This window comes from Sardina pilchardus, chromosome 9 (genome assembly GCF_963854185.1).
Source record: "Sardina pilchardus chromosome 9, fSarPil1.1, whole genome shotgun sequence".
In the NCBI taxonomy this organism is placed as follows: domain Eukaryota; kingdom Metazoa; phylum Chordata; class Actinopteri; order Clupeiformes; family Clupeidae; genus Sardina; species Sardina pilchardus.
The window spans coordinates 13,982,994-14,002,675 of record NC_085002.1 but is presented as its reverse complement, the minus strand read 5'-3'; the positions used below and the strand labels follow the sequence as shown (position 1 = coordinate 14,002,675).

Below are 19,682 nucleotides of genomic sequence, written 5' to 3'. Positions count from 1 at the left end.
ACACACACACACACACACACACACACACGACCCAGCTGCACCCTCCGTCTGGTACAGAGCTGTTGTCTCTCTATTGTTTGCCGTTGAGGTGTTGTCTGTTCTTTAGCACATTAAGAGTGGGGTGACGCCAGTGTGTGAGTCTCAGGGCTCCAGGTGTAGAGATGCGGCACGAGAGGTGCCGGGACGACGAGAAGCCGCGCGAAAGACGCGTCAGTCGTCGGTCGCCGTGGGAGACCGAGACGGAGCCGAAGTGAGACAAAGTGTGTGTGTGTGTGTGTGTGTTTTGCGACGGAAGGGTGTGTGTCGGGGCTCCCCTGACTCATGGAGTGCGACGGCTCCCGCGGGCAGCTCGGCACGGCGGTAGGAATGACACGGCTCCCACGCCAGGCTGTTGGGCTGCCACGCTGAAGGCTCAAAGGTCCAATTTGGCCCAACGACACATGGCGCTACTGACAGTTAGCGCGAGACAACTCCTCATCAACACCAACGAGTGTGCGTGGAGAGCAATGGACGCTTGCAGGGAGAACAAAAAAATTGTAGACAAGAGACGGCATGCAGATAAGAGATTAGATTAGATTAGATTAGATTCAATTGTATTGCCATTGTGCAGAGTACAAGTACAAAGACAACAAAATGCAGTAGAGAGAAACTGTGGAAACAGCTTCAGCAGGTTGCCTCCACCATTACCCATCCATCCGTCCCGTACTTAAGCCTACTGTATGCTTCCTCTCACTTGACTAGAACCTGCTTTGCATGCTTCCACTGAAGCGTCTCCCGGAGTCCCAGGGCTTGGTGTGTCATGCTGTGGAGGGTCCCTATGCATCCACAGGTTGTTGGAGGCTTGGCTGAGCTTGGCTGAGCGTGACAAAACAACACCACCTCTTTGTGGCTGGGACTTAGTCCCAGGGCTTGAAGTGCTGTAAGCACGTGTTATTTGTTCTTGTGAAATAGCGCAAGACCTAAAAATAAAGAATACAAACAACACTCGCGCATACTTGGCCTGTCCCCGTGTGTGCGCGCACACACACACACACACACACGCGCGCGCACACGCACACACCACACACACACACACACACACACACACACACACACACACACACACACACACACACAAATGTATCTAAATTTGCACATAACACAGTCAAATACACATAAACACACAGACAGACACATACACACACACACACAGATGCATATGTGATAATCACACAGAAATGCAGGGAAGGCTGTACAGTAGATGGTGTTTGTGTCGCGGTCTGCTCTGTTGGGGGCCAGCTGGCGGGGTGGGAGGTGGGGGTGTGGGGGGTGTAAGGTCCTTTCGATGCGCAGATGGTGGTCCACCCTAGCAAGATGTTATCTGCACAGCTTTTTCCCTCAGAGCATCCTTCCCCCACACACTCGCAGAAGACCCAGGGACTCTGGGAGGCAGGCAGGTTGCAGCCATACTGTACCTGCGTGAACCATCACCGGTTCAGAGCACCCGCTTGCGCTTTTGTGTTCACATCAAAGCCTGAGCAAATTGGAGAAATGAGACTCGCTCGTATCTCATCATGTAGGGATGCAAATGGGAGACACGGCAGCCCTTTTTTTTCTCTCTCTCATTGTGTGCCCCTGAAGAGTTTTTTTTTTTATTTGTTTGTTTTTTTTTGTGAGCAGCATGGTCATGAAAAGCAAATCTGCCTCTGCCTCTGCGTCTCTCTTTCTTTCTTTCTTTCCTTCTTTCTTTTTTTTCAAAGCCTGTCACGTGACCTGTGCTTTGAAACAAAGAGACATTTGAAATGCAAATGAACATCACATTAACGTGTCTTATTGTTCCAGTCGTTGTCCAAAAAGGGCCTTGTTTTTGGTCGACACTGCCTCCAGCTTGCGAGGAGGCAACCTAGCGGTTGCAAAGCCTGCTGGCCACTTGAGCTTGTGTGGCACCCTAATTTGCACTTGTTGAATGGCTGTTTTTACGACGTCTACGAGCTGGACTAACATAGTGGCTGTCTCAATTATAGGCCTTTGACATGCGCCCTGCTGACCACGAGACGTTGCACGTTTTCCGAGGCTGCATTAAGCCCGTCGAGCCCACATTCTCTTCTTTTAGTTCCCTGTTGCCCACTGGAGCTCAGGGTAACCAGTCTCACATTCACGTGGCTCTATTCATATTTGGCCGGGGGTTGTTAATGAAAAAATGCTACCAGCTTCCCTTGGTGCCACAGTCAGAGCGCACACACACACACACACCAACACACACACACACCAGTGATGCGCGGGTACGTGTCTGAACGACCCGCCCCGCCCCGCCGTCTACAACTAACCCGACCGCAACTCGGACCGCAAAAAATAATTATTGAAATACAGGTCCCGACCCGCTTCCCGACCCGCTTATTGTAAAAAGTAGTCTAACTTAGTCGTAGCGTCATTGAGCTACGCCTATCTCATATGCATGTAAAACAATAATATATATTGCCTAATTATATAGCCTATAATTGCTCAGAATTTGGGAAACATGCATTTAGTCTACCTTTTTTTTGTTCCGTGTCAGCATTCATCCAAAAATGTGGCTATTTGACTCAACATTGAACATAATTAGCCTAGGATTTTCCTATAAATTCTGTTTCAGCCGTTCCTCACATGAATGCCTTGAAGCTCTCCCAAGCATGAAATGCAGGCATAGAATATTATTAAGAAACTCTTTATTAACGTCTTCATCAATGGACCAAAAGTCCATTGCTCCGCGATTATAAATTTCAGCGAGATGAAACCTTTATTGCACGACGTGGGGAAGAGCAGACGTGGGGCTTTCCAACGAGCCACTAGGCCTATATAAGTTGCGCAAGGACGCACATTGTATGCTCATACCAATTGTAGGCTATATGCCTTGATGACATTAAATTAAGAAGTATTTCCTGATTTGGGAAACTTTTAGTTTATTTTTATTTCCATACCATTCGATCTTGCTGCAAATTATCAGACTTGAGAAGCACGCATTGCATCGGCAACTTCGCTGCTCAGTAGACGATTCTGCCACTTTCTGCTGGCCAGTTCGAGAAAAAAGCTGCAGATCATAGACAGAGAAAGCATGCTCTGAGAACAGAACACAACTGCATGTCAAGTGTAGCCGAGGGTCTGTCTACGCAGAAACAACAAGTGCATTTCTACATGTTCGTGACAAAATGTGGGGGATAGAATCGCGTTTCAGTGGGAATGCTGCAACCTATGTCTTTCTCTTCTAAAGACAATTATGTTAAATGTTATTAAATGACAAAAAAATATTTTTTTACCGACCCGACCAAACATGACCCGCATATCATTAAAAATATTTTTTCTTGACCCATAACCGCGGGTGACCGCGGGTGACCGCGGTCGCCCGCTCGATTTGGATCAGCCCGCGCATCACTGACACACACACACACACACAAATGCTACCAGCTTCCCTTGGTGCCACAGTCAGAGCGCACACACACACACACACACACACACACACACACACACAGAGAGAGAGAGAGAGAGAGAGAGAGAGAGAGAGAGAGAGAGAGACACACACACACACACACACATACACACAGAGAGAGAGAGAGAGATAGAGAGAGAGAGAGAGACACACACACAGAGAGAGAGAGAGATGCAACACAAGGCATATCCATATACAGTATGGACTTGGGATTTTGACTCGCTCTCTCTCCTCACGGGCAGCACGAGCAGCCAAATCAATTCTGCCCGGCATTCTGTATGTCCCCCCGTAATTATTCCACTCGGCCTGATTAGGTCCTTTAATGATGCCGCTAATGAGCGTTGTATTAGATTAGGCCTGTTGTGGAGAGGAGCTGCACTTTCGTTGGTGGTGTCGGCAGGATTTGAAGCTTACAAAGACTCACCCAAGCACACACACACACACACACATCCTAGGTACACACACACACACACACACACACACACACACATCATAAGCACACTTATAGAAGTCGCCGGTGGTACTTCAGGGACATTTCTCTGTTAATTTGCTGTTGTGTTTGTTTGTGTGCGAATGTGTGAAGGAGACGGGGGGGGGGGCGTGCCGAGTGATTTTGCTTCTTGCAGAGAGCACAGTTTGGGAAAGAATAAATCTCTATCGATGAATCACGGGGACTCCTAGAGAGAGCCACCGAAACCGTCCTCACATTTCCTTTCTTTCCTCCGAAGTGTCCATCTGGCATTTAGGGTTCCCAATGACTCAGATGTCCTTTGGTAGACGCCCACTCGTTTGGACAGGCGCTTGAGGAGGAGATGGCACAGTGGGCAGATGTACGGGAACTCTGTGGCAGATCGAATATGGAGCAGACAAAAAGTGTGTTGATTGCCCCAGCTGTGGCGCAACTGGCTGGGGCACCTGCACCGCACGCCGGCGACCTGGGTTCGATTCCTGCCTCGTGGTCCTTTCCGGATCCCATCCCTGCTCTCTCTCCCATTCACTTCCTGTCACTATCAATAAAGGCATAAAACACCCAAAAAACACTTGAAAAAATAGTGTGTTGAGAACTGTCGGGCACACCAAGCCCACTGACCCTACTGGCTGTGAGGAGAATTCTTGGTCTGAATGCAAATTGTAAACTTTAACTGAATGAAGTTCACCATTACATTAAGGCCTCTTGATATACCTCTGAGCACCGAGTATCCATATCTCTTGCTGAGACAAATGTAGTTGTTCATCCATATTGTCAGGTCCTTTCTTTGACAGTGGCAGCATTGTTTAAGCGGGATTGGAATCTCCAGCACTGGACCTGGCTGAGAGTGCTGGAGTATTGATTACTAGAGCCAAGGCTGTGAGCCGCGATGCTCTTTTAATGGGAATCATATTGACCATTGCTCATCTTGTGTGTAAGTGAGAATGTAATTGCAATTGCATGGAAGGGTCATCATCTTCTCTCGTATTCTCTCTCTTTCATCGTTGACGTTTTTTTTTTCTCTTTCTGTGTCTCTCCAGCTCGACAATCCAGATGAGCAGGCGGCCCAGATCAGGAGAGAACTGGACGGACGGCTGCAGATGGCCGATCAGATCGCCAGGGTGAGTGTCACGTCCGTCAGGCATCCAGACGGACGCCACAGCGATGGGGCTTAGAATGCTAACCACGCAGGTTAGCTCAGTCTAGACGCTAATGTGAAGTTCTGCTCAGGATAGAGCAGACAGATTTCACATCATCAAAACATTTTTCAATAATGCTTTGAGCAGAATCATTGAAAACAAACAGTTATCACTGGGGTATGCGTATGCAGGAATGGCTAGACAACAAACATGAGCATTGAATAACAAATATGAAGGATCACACTAGTTATGCTCCCCAAAAATAGTAAATAGAGAGTCACATACAGTATATAAAACATGCTTTTTGTGTTTAGCATCCACCTCTTCCTGCCATTCCCTTGCGCCTTCGATCTGTCTCTCCGTCTCTTTCACTGATTCTGTGCGTGTTGTCTGGATTCATTCAACAAAGGGTGGCAAGTTTCCCCGGTTCGTGTCGAAGGAGATGGAGGCCATGTACATTGAGGAGCTCAAGTCGTCTGTGAACCTGCTGATGGCCAACCTGGAGAGCATGCCCGTGTCCAAGGGAGGGGAGTTCAAGCAGAAGCTCAAGAGAGGATACAACACCTCCATCATAGACATGGGCCAGGAGGACGAGAACCAGCTCTCCAAGTCCGACGTGGTGCTCTCTTTTACCCTGGAGGTACGGCACAGTGTTTCATGTAATGTATGAAGAGTAACAGTTCAGATGCTCAAACCCTCTAAACGCCACCTCTGTCAAAAATGAGATAACGCTGGTGGACGAATGCTCTCCACACATAGTATTATGTTAATCAAAATAGTCTTGAATCAAAACCCACTAAATATCATTCTCTTCCTGGTCTGAAATATCGTTTTGTAGGCAAACAACTATCGGAGAAAAGTAGCCAGACGGATTAAGAGGGTTTTGTATCTGAACTCATATATACAGTAACTCATAGAAGGACGTGCGAAACCTTTCCCAGTTAGTCAGTGCAGAGAGCAGATCAAGACCTGAAACCCACTGTAGGAAGTAATCCATGTGAGGAAGTGCAGAGTGTAACTCATGTAAAATCATGGCAGATTGTAGTACCGTATAGCTGCCTGGCTGCTCTAGCTGTTAGCTGCAACAACTCGAGCTAGTTAGCACAGTTTCTTTTTTTGTACCAACAGTGCTCTAGAAACAGAGAGCCATGTGGAAAAATTGCCAGTTTTCCAGAAAACAGTCCCACCTGTTGCACCTACATAACAAAGCACATTTCCGACCCACAACCAATCAAGTCCTCTTGTAACACAATTTCCTTTAGTTGATTATTCTGTTACATTCGGATTATCCCCACTGAAAAAGACCAGTGTTAGAGTTGCCTGTAAAGCAAACGCATGATAACATATTGAGTGCTCTCTTTGAATGTGGAGGCTAGTAAGTGGTTTATGGCTGATCTCACTGTATTAATTTTCCCTAGTATTTTCTCATTAAGCACCCCCAGTGCCCTGTAGGCTTCTGTGTGGAGCTCTGGCTTAAGTAGATTTAGCTTGGGGCAGTGGGTGTTGCACAGGATATGCAGGGCTTGTAGTACTAGCAATGTCTGCTTTCAAATTAAGTAAGCATTCGGTGGCCTGACAAATAATGTGATTAAAACAGCGGCAAGGAAACGCCCAGCCCTGAGGCGTTTAATTCCTTATTGTCCTTTTTTCCATTCTTTTTCTCTTTTCCTTAGAGATCTTTCTGATGTTTTCCATTTTGTGTTTTGGTGGGCTTTCATGTTTCCCCATACGTTACATGTTGCTGCTGTATGTTCCTGAATGCTTCCAGTTCTGGCATCATTGTGTCTTTGAAATGGAAAGAGACGGTGTCTTCATTCAGTGCATGCTGTTAGAAGATGAAAACAAGGCTGCACATATACAGGCACAGACACACAGACACACACACACAGACACACACACACACACACACACACACACACATACACACACACACACACACACACACACACACACACACACACACACACACACACACACACACACACACACACACACACACACACACACACACCGAGTGGGTGTTCAATCACCCCTGAGTTTCAAACCTCTACATTGCCAAAGAGAGACACAAAGAGAGATAGAGAGAGAGAGAGAGAGATGCTCCTTCATGGTTCCGTTCCATGAATTTTCTTGGATGACTGTCCAATGAATATCTTTGTTTTGCTGTCAATCTGTTGATGTCTGATATCTCTATCACTCCATGCATGTGTTTGTGTGTGTGTCGGATGTGTGTGTGTGTGTGTGTGTGTGTGTGTGTGTGTGTGTGTGTGTGTGTGTGTGTGTGTGGATGAGTGTGTGTTGGATGAGTGTGTGTGTGTGTGTGTGTGTGTGTGTGTGTTTATGCCCCCTTGGCTGTTGCTCCTGTAGCTTTTTGCCTGAAGGGCTCTCGTGGGGATAGATGGCCTGAGGTGATTTGTAGGGCACTTGGTTTTAATGTGACCACAGGCCCATCTGAGCCTGATTCCAGTCGAGTCCAGTGGACGCTGAGCTGGATGGATGGTTCTGACCATGCATGCATCATGCGGCCAGGCTTATGTGTTCTGCAGCGGGTCTGTGTGGGTGAACCTCCATGTGTCCTCGGGAGTTGCTCTTGGTACAAATCATTGTATTTGTGTGTGTGTTGTGTGTGTGTGTGTGTGTGTGTGTGTGTGTGTGTGTGTGTGTGTGTGTGTGTGTGTGTGTGTGTGTGTGTGTGTGTGTGTGTGTGTGTGTGTGTGTGTGTGTGTGTGCGTGCGTGTGCATCTTTGTGTGTATGAGTATGTCTGGATATGTGTGTGTGTGTGTGTGTGTGTGTGTGTATGTGTGTGTGCGTGTGTGCACCTTTGTGTGTATGAGTATGTCTGGATATGTGTATGTGTGTGTGTGTGTGTATGTGTGTGTGTGTGTATGAGTATGTCTGGATATGTGTGTGTGTGTGTGTGTGTGTTATTCTGTTTTAATTGTGTTGCTGACACTGCTTGGCAGGTGGTGATTATGGAGGTGCAGGGTCTCAAGTCCCTGGCGCCCAACCGGATCGTCTACTGCACCATGGAGGTGGAGGGAGGCCAGAAGCTCCAGACCGACCAGGCTGAAGCCTCCAAGCCAACGTGAGTCATTATTACACCATGCTCCACAGTGCCTCCTAGTGGACTGTCTCACAATGCCTCCTGAACTCTCACTTCTTTGAACACTTTAAATCCTGTGCTTTTGCCCATGTAACCCAGTTGAGATGTACTGTAATTTCCCAACTATTAGCCGTGGCTTATTCATTGATTTAGCAAAATGTCTTCAGCCATGGTGTTAATACATGAGGACAGTTAATATGATATTAATATGGTTTTGTTTATTTTAACTTGCATATAACACTGTCCTGCGACGTATACACAATGCGGCTGATACACAAAGAATTACTCTAGAAGCATTCTAAACATCTTCAAACATCTCCGAGCATGAGAGTAAAATTGGGAAATGTATTTAGAAAAACAGAGGTCCGCCATTAGACCAAAGTCCTATACTTAGGGTGATCTGATTAAAGGTGCAGTTTGTGTTGATTAGCGAGTCTGTACAGCATGAAGCTCTCACCCTCTCACAACACCATTGTTCAGGACGTACTGTACTGTAGCTATGAAAATGCAACAGGTGTACATTATGTGCTTTTCATGAATGCCAGCGTTCACCACACAACAGGTGACCAGGTGAGCCGTACTGTGGTCTGCCTGTGCAGTGATTGCGTGAGCGATTGCTATGACTAAAGCCCCCTGACTGGGACTGTGATTTGAAGCCCTTCACAGCCCCACATGTTGCCACCAGGGGTTCATTCAAGGTCGTTCCCTATGTATTTATTTATGGCGCCGTGATTTGTGTTACCACACCACACCGCGGTCATATTTCCCCCGTGTACGCCTCATGTCACGGCAGGCCGGATCGCGGCGGCTGACTGTGAGCTGTGGCATAACCTGGGTAATCCCCACCCCCAAACACCCCCCACCTCCTAACCTCCTCCCCCAGGCCCCCAGACACCTGTGTGGCCACATGCCATGCAGCTGAGGGATCTCCCCCCCCATTACATGAGTGCTAATCGAGGGAGGTGTGGGGGCTTTGGTGTTGGTGCTCGGAAGGGTCTCTTCACGTGCGCGTGTGTGCAGAATGAATGAAGTGCCGATGTGCGCTGTGCACGTGAGCGCTAACTACAGTCAGGGGACCCGTTATGAGAGTTGATCTTGTTACTCAACAAGCTTGATGACTGGACCCCCCCTCTCTTTCTCTCTCTCTCTCTCTCTCTCTCTATCTCTCTCTCTGTTTCTCTGTTTCTTTGATTGTCTCTCTCTCTCTCTTTGCTAACCCTTATTGCTCACTCACTCATAGACACACACACACACACACACACACACATACACACACACACAAACGCACACACACATGTGTGCGTACTCCTGGGCTCATAAGGCTTTGGTTGTAATCTAGCATGCCTGCTGACCGCTGCAACCTGCTCTGGGGAAGTGTGTGTGTGTGTGTGTGTGTGTGTGTGTGTTGAGTGCGGGTGGGCGATCTGAATGCTAGGAGCCTGCTGAGCGGCCGTCTGCACCTGTCTGATCAGACACCTCACCGTCGGCTCCATCGATCCCTCTGCATCGCTTTAATTAAAGGCCTCACTCAGAGCTCTTGTCATAGTGGAGAGGTGTGTGTGTGTGTGTGTGTGTGTGTGTGTGTGTGTGTCTGTGTGTGTGTGTGTGTGTGTGTGTGTCTGTGTGTCTCTGTGTCTCTGAGTCTGTGTGTCTCTGTGAGTGCGTGTTTGGACTCCTGTGTTGGGGGGTTTGTGCTTGCGTGTGTGTGTGTGTGTGTGTGTGTCTGTGTCTGTGTCTGTGTCTGTGTGAGTGTGTATTTGTACTCATGTGTTGCGGTGTTTGTACTTGTGTGTTGTTGTATTTGTTTGTTTGTATTTGTGACTGTGTGAGATTGCAGTAGATGGAGAGAAAAGAGAGAGGGAAATTGCTAAGGGATGGAAAACACACTTGGCTTGTAAGAAGAAAAAAGCTCCAAATGGCACTTTTAAATATAGTTTCTTTTGTTACTCTCTCTCTCTCTGTCCCTCTCTCAGTCTCTCTCTCTTTCTCTCTCTCTCTCTCTCTCTCTCTCTCTCTGTTGTAAAAAAAGAGACTTGATTTAAAAGCCATCCATAATTCAAGGCCTTCCACTTCTGAAAGCTCAACATGTTCACTGTGAACCACTGGGAAAGAGAGGCCACCCAGATGAAAGATACTCCATGCCCTCGTCTCTAACTCCTCTTCCCCTCCCTCTCTTCTTCCTCTCCACCTCCTTCTTGTCTCTCTCATCCCTCGTTCACCCTGAACCCCGGTCATCCCAAGTTTTTTGCTGAACATCCTGTTTGACAGGGCCGCGTGTGTAAGTGAACAGCCGAGCTGGCCCGCTCTCACGGAGGGGAACAGGCAGATGGCGTATGTTGCGTCAGTGGCTGTCTGAGGGTTGCTCTGCCTTGTTGTCATTGACGTTCTAAACGGTCTCCATGCCTCCTGGTTGGCCGCGTTGACAGGGGGGGTGGGGGGGGCATAGGGAGAGGAGGCGGCATGCAGACAAGCGTCTAGACAATTCAGGGCTGGGCCACAGCTGGGTCTTTGGGTGCCGTCTGTCAGACACACACACACACACATTTTTAAAAAATGTGAAAACAGACGTTTTCACACACACGTACACACACACACAGACAAACTCATGTGCAGGAATGAATGGGGCAGAAATCAAAGGGGAGTTCAATAGGCTATCGCCATTTCTCAGCAGTAGGGTAAAAATGATAAGTTAGGGTGGTATACTGTATACTGTATGGTGTGATATGCTCACCCTATTTTCAGCAGCAGGGTAAGGATTGCAGTATACAGTAGGTGAAGGTAGTATATACTGCATGGTGTGATGGTCACATCCTATTCTCAGTCACTTCACCCCAGTTCACATCCAGTCCAACCTATGAGTCATGCCCAGCATGTCTCACTCCCTGGTCTAGCCAGTGGACGCAGTGTGTGCCTCACCTTTGCCATTGCAAACACACATGCAGACACTCACACACACACACACACACACACACACACACACACACACACACACACACACACACACACACACACACACACATACAGATACACACACCCACTCAGACACACTCACACACTCACACACACACACACACACACACACACACACACACACACACACACACACACACACACACACACACACACACACACACACGGACAACTGAGTCCAGTAATGAAGTGTGAGGCACTAGCTGTAGCTGAATCCCACACACACTCCCTCAGCCTCGTGCTCCCCTGTTGTCGGCTAGTCGCAACAGGAAAAAGGTTGTTGTGTAACGCCCAACTCAACGGTCAGCGGTCAGTAGCCAAGTCTAACTCATGACCTACACGCAGCCCCGAGGTAAGCGGCCATGGACAGAGACCGTGTCCGTGTCCGTGTGTGCTCCCGGTGAGCTGACGGACTTGGGAGTGTTTATCGAGGCCAGTGGCTGGCAGGGTTTTGCCACGGCCGCATCTCAGGCATGAATGAAGTCATTGTTGCCCAGCGTAGCCTAGCGCAGCACAGCGCAGCACAGTGCGACTGACTGAGCGCTAAAGCAGCACTAAGTCCCACTGGAATGCCACAGCCTGGGGGCCAATGACACGCTCCTGTATTGAGTGAGCAAGTATGTGTGTGTGTGTGTGTGTGTGTGATTGTGAGTGTGAGTGTGAGTATGAGTGTGTGTGTGTGTGTGTGTGTGTGTGTGTGTGTGTGTGAGTGTGAGTGTGTGCGCGTGTGTATGTGTATGTACTGTATGTGTGTTGGCTCTGACCTCCAGGGGGAGACGCATGGCCTTGATGTTGAGTGAAAGCTTTTGCACTCATTTGACACGTGAAGTCTGTCAGCCTCTACATTTGTTGCACACCACATACACATTCGCACACCTGACACACACACACACACACACACACAGACACACAAGCTATACTGCAGAGGCACATGCCATCACACTCTTTTGGTAAGGACCTTGTTGTGACTGAATACCTAACGTACAAAGAAGTCTTACAGAAGTCTCACAGAAGTCTTAAAGATGGTGACTGTTCCAAGTGAAGGAACAGTCTTTTTTCTTAGAGGTCAGCGCTGCTTCAATATAGACCGTTTGCCCATGTGCAAAGCTTGGGCAAAGAAACTCTGTTTATTTTTGTTTTCACACCTATAATCCCAATTTGCTCAACCTGACCTAAAAATCAATGCATGAAAGGTAATTTTGAGAAGCTAGATGCAGTAGATGGATACAGAAAATGTTTGTCTTCGAGCGCTTCTTGGTTTCTGGAGGGTCAAGGCACTGAGGCACTCTCATATAGCAAAAGTTAAAAAGCCTTTATTGTAGTGGCTTGGTCACATTAAACCTTTCTAAATTGCGTTTCGGCAACGTAGCCTTCATCAGGGAGTCTTCATTGAAGGCTACATTGCCAAAACACGTCAGAGTTTTTTTAGAAAGGTTTAATATGACCAAGCCGCTACAATAAAGGCTTTTTAAACTTTTGCTATATGAGAGTGCCTTGGAGTTCCTCTTGCTTTTACAGTAGATGGATAGACTGACAGACAGGCAAATAGACAGACAGGCAGACAGATACATACAGTAGCTGGACAGACAGACAGACAGACAGACAGACAGACAGACAGACAGGCAGACTTATAGATATAGTAGATATTTTTGTATGTATCCCACACACACACACACACACACACACACACTTGTAACTGTAACATACTGTAGGCACACTGATACCTTCAGCTGAACGTCAACTGTTTCCTCGGCTGGTAATAGAAATGCTCCTGTTTCTCTCTTTTGTTGTCTTTGGTAACCTTAGCTGTGCTTGTAGTCAAAGGCATGATCAGTAATTGGTCTGTAATCTATGAACTTGGCTTGAGATTGGATCTTAGCGCTTACAGTGCCATCTAAAGGAGGACATTAGAATAGAAAGCTGTAGCTTTGTGAGTGTTGCTCAAGATTTATGTTATTAGATACTGTATAAGATATAAGATTCATTTCTATGTATAAAGTATTATCCACAAACTGGCTCAGCAGTGATATATTTATTTCTGCCATGACAGACATAATTTAATTAGTTACACCAGTCAAATTGAATTTGCCCTCAATAATGCCGTATCAGCTCACCCAAAAGTGGCACGAAGCTTTGCCCTTTTCCATCTGGAACAGTGTGTGTGTATGTGTGTGTTTGTGTGTTCGCTTGTGTAGGCATGTATGTGTGTGTGTGTGTGTGTACTGTATGTCTGTGCTGTATGTTTATGTGTGTATGGGTGTGCGTGTGTCTATGTGTGTGTGTGTGTGTGTGTGTATGTGTGTGTGTGTGTGTGTATGTGTGTGTGTGTGTGTGTGTGTGTGTATGTGTGTGTCCGTCCTGTGTATGTGTGTGTGTGTGTGTGTGTGTCCTGTCTGCGGGGGTCAGGTAGCCTGTTAGCCCCGTTCTCTCAGTGTTTAATCTCATCAAAGAGGCGCGGAGGCGGCCGGCCAGATGAGCTCCCTCCCCCTGGCTGCCCGCTCCACTGGCTGGACTGGAGCGAGGGCTGCGAGGGAGGGACCAGCGTCTCCAGGGACAACCGTCAGTGTGGATGACCAGGAATTAAGCCACAGGGTGGGGATGGCCAGATACAGTGTTCAGGACAAAAAGATAGAAAGAGAGAAAATTGGGAATTCAGAATGTTTGGTGATGGACAGTTGATGGGAATTGGGAATGTCTGATGCTGGAGAGTTGATAGAAATTGGGAATGTTTGGTGTTAGAGAGATGATGGGAATGGATTATATGCCACGGAAGGTACTTCAGCCAGCACATATAATTCGGATTGGAGCGTCAGGCTAACAGCATCTTCTGTTATATTCTACTCGTGCTCACCTTCACACTGAATTTCTCGGTTATTCCCAACAGGGAAACTTAATTCCAGTTTGACACACGCATAAATCCATATTGAAATCCTATTTTGACATGCTCATTTACTTGGTGCAACACCCAACCGGGTTCGTGTAAACAGGTAGGCTAAAACAATAGCCGTTACATCATAGGTGACGGTTCATTGGGAATGTGTGTGCTCTTTGAAAAGCCTTCCAGACAGTGCCTGGCATATAGGCAATTTGAAGTGCTTGATAATGACTGGGGAATACCTATGACTGCTGCTGACGGAGAATGACTGGAGTGGCCATGACAAACTAGCATCGGGGACTGTTGCTAATAATGGATGGGATGAATTGGGAATGTCAGTTATGAGCAGAGGATGGGGATCTGGGAGTATGTGTGATGGATCCAAGATGGCGGAGCTGTGAGTGTTCACGGTGGACTGATGGAGAACCAGGGCTCTTCCAGGGCCACCACTGGCACAGCAGTGCTATCAGGGGGACTGTCTGGGGACTGAGAGTGTCAGACCAGATCACACACAGCTATGAGTCCAGCAACACCTCCTGCTGTTAACCTGACCCCACCGACAGAGGACTATCTCAGAGAGAGAGAGAGTGAGTGAGAGAGAGAGAGGGCGAGAGAGAGAGAGGGCGAGAGAGAGAAAGGAGAGAAGTGAAGTCGTATGTGTACCTAATGTTAAAAGTGGGGGAGTGTATCAGTGTGAATATGAGTCATGAGTGCTGTGAATATTGTGTGTGTGTGTGTGTGTGTGTGTGTGTGTGTGTGTGTGTGTGTGTGAGAGAGAGAGAGAGAGAGAGAGTGTGTGTGTGTGTGTGTGTGTGTGAGCGAGAGCGTCAGGGAATCAAATAGACAGACGATAAGACACTTTACTTGTACTATTTCCCTCTGTGATTAAATTTGACTTTTAGATGATTAAAGCTAACCCTAAGAGACACCCCCCCCTCTCTCTCTCCTTGTCATCATTCTAGCGCTATTTTCATCACCTCTGCCTCCCTCCCCCACATCTGAGGCAGTAGTGTTTTAGCTCCAATAGTTCTCAGCAGGAGCCTAAAAATGTCTCCAGAGGGAGAAAAAATAGGCATCAGGCATCTAGACTGTGAGCAGCAGTGTGGCACCTTGCAGGGTAGAGAAGTGACTCTGATGGAGGCACTGAGCTGAAGCAGACCTGTGAGACCAGCCCCACCAGCCCCATTTACAGGGACATATTTACAGTAATTTCCTGCATATAAGCCGCATTGTGTATAAGCCGCAGGACAGTGTATTATGCAAGTTAAAATAAACAAAGCCATATTAACACCATATTAACTGCTCCCCTGTATTAACCTCATAGCAGAAGAAATTTTGCAAAATCAATGTATAAGCCACGGCTAATAGTCGGAAAATTACGGTAATCTGATTACAAATGGACTAATGTCTCAATCAGAATAAAAATGCCCCATGGTATGTAACACCACAACCAGTTGGATTCAGCCCGATCCTGACTAAATTTCCAGTCGTGGTGTAGCTTCTAAATGATTAAATGCTTGTTCCATGTAAACAGAGATAAACAACAACAGTCTGATTTTTAAACTGTTTATTTATTTCATGTAAACAGTTCGGTTGAAATCCTTAATCAGATTCATTTCAATCTAATTGAAAAAATATGGAATGTGCAATACAAAGAAGATTAACAAAACATACCCAAATGCTCTGTTGACAAAACATGTTTTCAGTAGTTTTTTTGAAAGAGTCAGTAAGCAAGCCCTGTTGAATGGAGGTACAGTAGAACATTTTAGAGCCTCGGTGCAACAGACTCAAAGGCCTGGTCACCAATTTTTAACTATGCTTGAGGGCCATAAAGTATGTTTAGAACCAAACTATTGGTCTTCTTACATTCTAGAAATAAAATAAACTATTCTTCAAAAATGAAACTGTGCTAGTTCTGTCTGTGTATTCTAACATAGACAGTAAACGAAATGGACACAGCCACCTCATAGGACTTCAGTTGAGACAAGTGAGGCCAATTTGAACCCGTTTCCTGTTGATCGACGAGGTGCTGTGCATCCTCAGTGTCAGCTGAGTGACAAGCACATAACGATAAGCAACGGATTGAAACACAGACTCGTCTGGTAACCGTGCTAAGAAAATTGATAATGCAGCCTTTGGTAGGTGTTTTTTTGCCTTTATTATGACAGGATAGTGAAGAGGTTGACAGGAAGCAAGTGGGAGAGAGACATGGGGTGGGATCGGGATATGACCTCAGGTCGGATTTGAACCTTGGTCCCCGTGGGCACTTGGACCTGCTGTAGTCTAGTAGAAAATGAGCATATAAAGGCTCAAAACGCTTCAGATGTCACGTTATTTGATGTCAAAGTGAAGCCAAAATGAACGGAGATCAATGGAACGCTAACTCCAAGTGGTCGACTATTAGCCTCAGAGCCTCCCATAGGGGGTGCGCTTTCCGAACATTCTCTTAGCCCCTTGACGCTGAAGCCCCTCTCTTGCTTATGAAAGATCACAATGGCTCTGAACTTGTCATCTGGTAAGGAAACATGGGTTTCTTTAAGATCCTCTTTCCATCAGCACCATTTTACTCTCTCCACATCCCTATGCATGGGTTCTCATTTTTGGATTCTGCAAATCAGCCTCAACATCAGCCTCCTATGAGGACTGGAGTGGCGGAGCCTCGGGTCTCCAGCTGGGGTCCAATGGGCTCTCTGCTCTGGAGCACTGCGCTGTGCTGCGCCCGCTTCATTTGCCCTCCACTGTGGGCCTCTCAGCGGGCACCAGAAGACACATTGGCAACAGCTGCTGCTGGTTAACTGATTAGGCAACAACACGATGGTGGTGGTGCCCGCTGCTCTGCTTGGCCGCGGCATGGGGCATCCCTCTCTCTCTCTCTTTTTCTCTTTCTTTCTCTCTCTCTCTTCCTCAACACTTCTCTTCTTCTCTCTCCTGACTCAGTGCATAGTATCATGGCTGCTGTTGCGCTTCTGCATGTGAATGCTTAGCCATTTAGTGATGACTCAAGAACAAAAATGCCTGTGAGGAATGTGTGTGTGTGTGTGTGTGTGTGTGTGTGAGAGAGAGAGAGAGAGAATGTAAGTGTGTATGATCCATGATTCACCAAGTCTCTTTAGTCACTCAGTAGTATCCCAACACTTTCCCCTTGCACCCTTCCCCTCATTACCTTCCATTTGAACCCTTCCCTTATGACTTCGTGCCCTTAAGGTGATGCTAGATGACACATTTTTTAGCAATGTTGCCGGGCGACCACATAACTGGTTCCATGTGTTCTGATTTGATGATCATGAAAATGTGCCCACTGCTGATTCATTGTTGCCCAATATCTATGGCAATGTGCCAGAATCACAAGACCCAGGGCCAGGGGCATTGGTCAGCAACACTGGCCAAAAGGGTGCCTCCGGCATCCTCAGCTCTACTCCCATGGTGGTGCTAAGTAGGAGATGTGGGTGGCTGGGCTCCAGAGTGAAGTCAAGCAGATGCATCCTTGTAAGGCCACTCCTGTGTTGTGCATATGTAGGGTTGAGGTGTGGGGGTCAAAATGCGCCAGTTTTGTGGGGGTCAGGTTGTACAAACTGGAGCTATGTGAGAATAAGGGTAATGTAAGTCATGGCCATGTTGTTGAGCTTGGTTGTGTAGGAATGGAGTCGGGACAGTGGTTAGTATTCAGCGCGCTCGCTGCTCCTAACATGATTCTTCATCAGAGGCTCTTCATGGAGCGGCCCGGAGCTGTCAGAGACAGAGGCAGAGAACAAACCAACAAGATTAGCTTTTAGCAGCCTGTCAGGAGCCTGCCAGCACCTAATGAAAGCAAAGCCAGTGTAACATCCGAGGCACGCATTTGTGTGTGTGTGTGTGTGTGTGTGTGTGTGTGTGTGTGTGTGTCTGTGTGTGTGTCTGTGTCTGTGTCTGTGTGTCTGTGTCTGTGTGTTTCTGTGTGTGCCATGTCACAGTCATTGACAGCAAAGGTGAGAGGGAGAAGACAAAATCTAAGATAAAAATCTTGAGATAAAACGCAATAAGAAGAAAAAGAACATTGATGGAGCTGATAGCAAAATGAAGTATCCAAGTTTTCATGAAAGACTGATCTTATCTGCCTCCAAAGAGAAGTCGCCTTTCATATGTTCTGTAAAACAAACAACAATGATAATGTGTGCCACAAACACACACACATCACACACGCGCACACACACACACACACACACACACACACACACACACACACACACACACACACACACACACACACCACTTGGATTTGTGACATACTGACTAAAAACACTTCAGGGAAGCACTGCAGTGTTAGATGCTTTATTAACCACTAGTTTGGTTCTCGTTGCCTGCCATGCACAAACGCACACACACACACACACACACACACACACACACACACACACACACACACACACACACACACACACACACACACACAATCCCCTATCCCTTGGCACTATCTCCATCCTCTCTACCCATCCCTCTTCCCCCACTGGAGTGATTGCGAGCCCCTCTCCTCTCCTCTCCTCTCCTCTCCTCTCCTGTCCCCTCTCCTCTCCTCTCCTCTCCTCTCCTTTCCTTACTCCTCCTCTCCTCTCCCCTCTCCTCTCCACTCCTCTCCTCTTCTCTCCTCTCTCCTCTCCTCTCCTCTTCTCTCCTCTCTCCACTCCTCTCCCCTCCTCTCCTCTGTGGCTCTGTGTGTGGTGCTATATTTATCCTGGCTTTGCTCGGCCTCACTGCACGCGCTCCGTCCATGTGCCCCCAGCCTCACCCCCAGGATCTCGAGGGGGTGGGGGGTATTCGACGCACAGGGTTGCTATGGCAGCCTACTCCATCACCCCATCTTCCCTACGCTCCATCGAAACTGACACACACATAGGCACATCCGTATGCAAACACACACACACACACACACACACACACACACAGACACATGCTGTACACACACACACACACACACACATACACACTCACACACACAGACAGACAGACAGACATATACATGCGTATACACAGGCAGTGGTGGAACGATGCTTTGTATTAACATATGGGTATACAGTCATTAGACCACCTCCCCAGACATACATGCACAAACAAATACATATATACACACACACACACACACACACACACACACACACACATACACATACACATGCGTATACACAGGCAGTGGTGGAACGATGCTATGCATTACACCCTCATTAGACCACCTCCCCGGACATACACTCACAGCCACAGACAGACACCCACACTTCCAACATACACACACACACACAAACACACACACATACATGGAGAACATCCCTAAAGCCTCCTGGTCGATATCATTCTCCATGAATTATTTATCCATTGGAGTTGAAGGGGTTGCGTGTGGTCTTAAAGAACATGGGTGACTCCTCAGGGGAGCTTCTGTACTGTATGAGAGGGACTGATTAGTGACCAGTGCACCAGTGTCCAGTCGCGTGAGATTCGCTCAGCCTCTCCGATGCCACTTTATCAGTTTGCCCATGTGAATCTCCACGCTCCCGAGATTGAAGGGCTTCAAACGCGGTGTCCTCTCTTGCGACCGCGGTGCCTCGGGCGACTGGCGCCGGCGCCCGTTGAGCCGCGTCGCCAACGGCAGGAGGGCCAGATGTGTCCAGATGTTTCCGTGGCTCCCAGAGTGAAAGTGTCCGGGCTCACGCCGCCC

The 19,682-nt window shown here is 47.5% G+C and overlaps 1 protein-coding gene across 1 annotated transcript in view; it reads left to right on the top strand.

The window, feature by feature from the left end:
* The window catches only part of cadpsa (Ca2+-dependent activator protein for secretion a), a 113,256-nt gene that overhangs the window by 31,472 nt on the left and 62,102 nt on the right, over positions 1-19,682 (top strand). The window contains exons 5-7 of the mRNA XM_062544945.1: positions 4,952-5,032; positions 5,460-5,690; positions 8,015-8,136. Coding sequence (XP_062400929.1) covers positions 4,952-5,032; positions 5,460-5,690; positions 8,015-8,136 — 434 coding nt within the window. The remainder of the gene's footprint in view (positions 1-4,951; positions 5,033-5,459; positions 5,691-8,014; positions 8,137-19,682) is intronic.